At 58.6% G+C, this 1,948-nt stretch overlaps 1 protein-coding gene across 2 annotated transcripts in view; it reads right to left on the bottom strand.

Moving 5' to 3' along the window:
• Window positions 1-341: 341 nt before the first annotated feature.
• The window catches only part of BORCS8 (BLOC-1 related complex subunit 8), a 34,224-nt gene continuing 32,617 nt past the window's right edge, over window positions 342-1,948 (bottom strand). For both annotated transcript variants that reach the window (XR_002481354.1, XM_021707357.1), the window contains 2 exons: window positions 998-1,080; window positions 342-545 (listed from right to left, as the gene is read on the bottom strand). Coding sequence is in view for 1 of the 2 variants with exons in the window: in XM_021707357.1 (XP_021563032.1) it covers window positions 481-545; window positions 998-1,080 (148 nt within the window). In the remaining variant the exon portion in view is untranslated. The remainder of the gene's footprint in view (window positions 546-997; window positions 1,081-1,948) is intronic.

The following is a 1,948-nucleotide window of genomic DNA, read 5'->3' as shown; positions in this document are numbered from 1 at the left end:
TATCTCTGTCTCTGTCTCTTTCTCTCCGTGTATCTCTCTCTCCCTCTGTCTCCCTCTTTTGTCATAATAAGTCACTGCAGGGTCCTGAGAGCTCCTTCCCGGGGGCTGGACACCCTGGGTTCCAGTCCTGCCTCCCTGGCACATTTCCTGCTGATGTCACATGGGCGAGAGCCCCTGAGCCTGTGCCCGCCTGTAGCAGGGGCCACCACCCACCACCCAGCGGGCGACAGCACCCAGCTGTCCCAGGCACCGCCACCATGGCGGGAGCGCCTTCGCCCGCTGTCCCTGGAGGGCCCCTCCTGCCTGCTCTGAGCAGCCTGGGGCCGGGCCAGGCAGCCCACCTGGAGGATGTCGGCGTTGGTACGACTCTCGTGGGGCTCACTGTACTCCGTGTACTTCAGGAGTACACGGTCCATGTCGCTGCTGGCGAACTGGAAGAGCCGGTTGGCACTGTTGAAGATGATGAGGGCGATCTCGCAGTCACAGAGCACGCTCAGCTCGTAGGCTTTCTTCATCAGCCCGAACTTCCGCTTGGTGAACGTCACCTGCACCAGCACCCACGGGCCAGAGGGGAGGAGGCAGCAAGGGTTTGGGGTGGCGTGGGGAGCTCGTTGGTCCTGGAGATCTTCTGCCGTGGCCTGTGCTGTTCTTTCTGGCTGCACTGCACTTTCGCACCTCGCGGCCTGGCAGACTCCTGTGGGTGCTTCAAAACCCAGCCCAAACGGCTCCTCCCTTCTGGGAAGTTTTCCCCAGCTTCCCAAGCAGAGCCCACACTCCATCTCTGGGCTTCCCACATCTGTGTTTCCCTCCGGCCCAGCCTGCTCCACCTCCCCTGTGCTGGGGGCTTCAGGCCGCAGGGAGAACAACAGAGCAAAAAATGGCACATGAGCAGATGCTCTGTCTCAGCCTCCCCACCGTGCCGGGACTCCGCATGCCTCCTCATTCCCCTGCAGTTCCCAGAATGGCCAGGCGGGTGCCTCTGTCGCCCCCGACCTACCTGCCGATTCCTTTGGTCCAGAATGCGTGAGATCTGGATTTTTTTCCTCCCCATCGTCCCAGCCCGGGTGCAGCAACCTTGGTCTGGAAGAGAAGGCGGGTGGGGAGAGGATAGCGTGTGTGGTGGAAAGTGGGGAGCGGTAGGTACCCCAGCCTCTCTCCTGGCCCTGCCTGCCCCTGCCAGGCTGAGGGCAAAATGATGCAGTAAACAGGCTCAGGCCAATTCCACATGTGGCGGAGGCTGACCTAGGGTACAAAGGCGAGTTACGGGCCGGGCGCGGTGGCTCATGCCTGTAATCCCAGCACTTTGGGAGGCCGAGGCGGGAGGATTGCTTGAGGCCAAGAGTTCAAGACCAGCCTGGGCAACATAGCAAGACACCATTTCGCCAAAAAAAAAAAAAGAAAAGAAAATTTAAAAATTAGTCAGGTGTGGCGGTGCCTATAGCCCTCGGGAGGCTGAGTGGGAAGATCACTTGAGCACAGGAGTTCGAGGCTACATTGAGCTATGGTTGCATCACTGCACTCCAGCTTGGGCAACAGAGTGAGATCCTGTCTCAAAAAAGTAATGCAAGGTATAAGTGCTCCCACTCCGGGGTCTAAAATGACACAAGATGGCGGTCATGGGGTCTTGGAGGAGCCCGACCTCCCTGGGCCTGTTTCCCCGCCTGTGCAGTGGCGATAATAGTGGCGTGCATTGCCCAGTGTTGTCAGGGATAAAACAAGCTAATCCACTGGGCGTTCAGTGCCTGCACACAGCAGGCACCATCTGCATGCCGCTAATGTGCACGCCACCATGCCTGGCTAATCTTTTGACTTCTTGTAGAGGCGAGGTCTCGCCATGTTACCCAGGCTGGTCCCGAACTCAGGCAATCCTCTTGCCATGGCCTCCCAAAGTGCTGGGACTATATGCATGAACCATCGTGCCCCGCTAAATTCACCTTTTTTTTTTTTT

This window comes from Carlito syrichta, unplaced genomic scaffold (assembly GCF_000164805.1).
Source record: "Carlito syrichta isolate Samal-C Ts95f unplaced genomic scaffold, Tarsius_syrichta-2.0.1 Scaffold316824, whole genome shotgun sequence".
Taxonomy (NCBI): Eukaryota; Metazoa; Chordata; class Mammalia; order Primates; family Tarsiidae; genus Carlito; species Carlito syrichta.
This window is presented reverse-complemented; position numbering and strand designations above follow the sequence as displayed.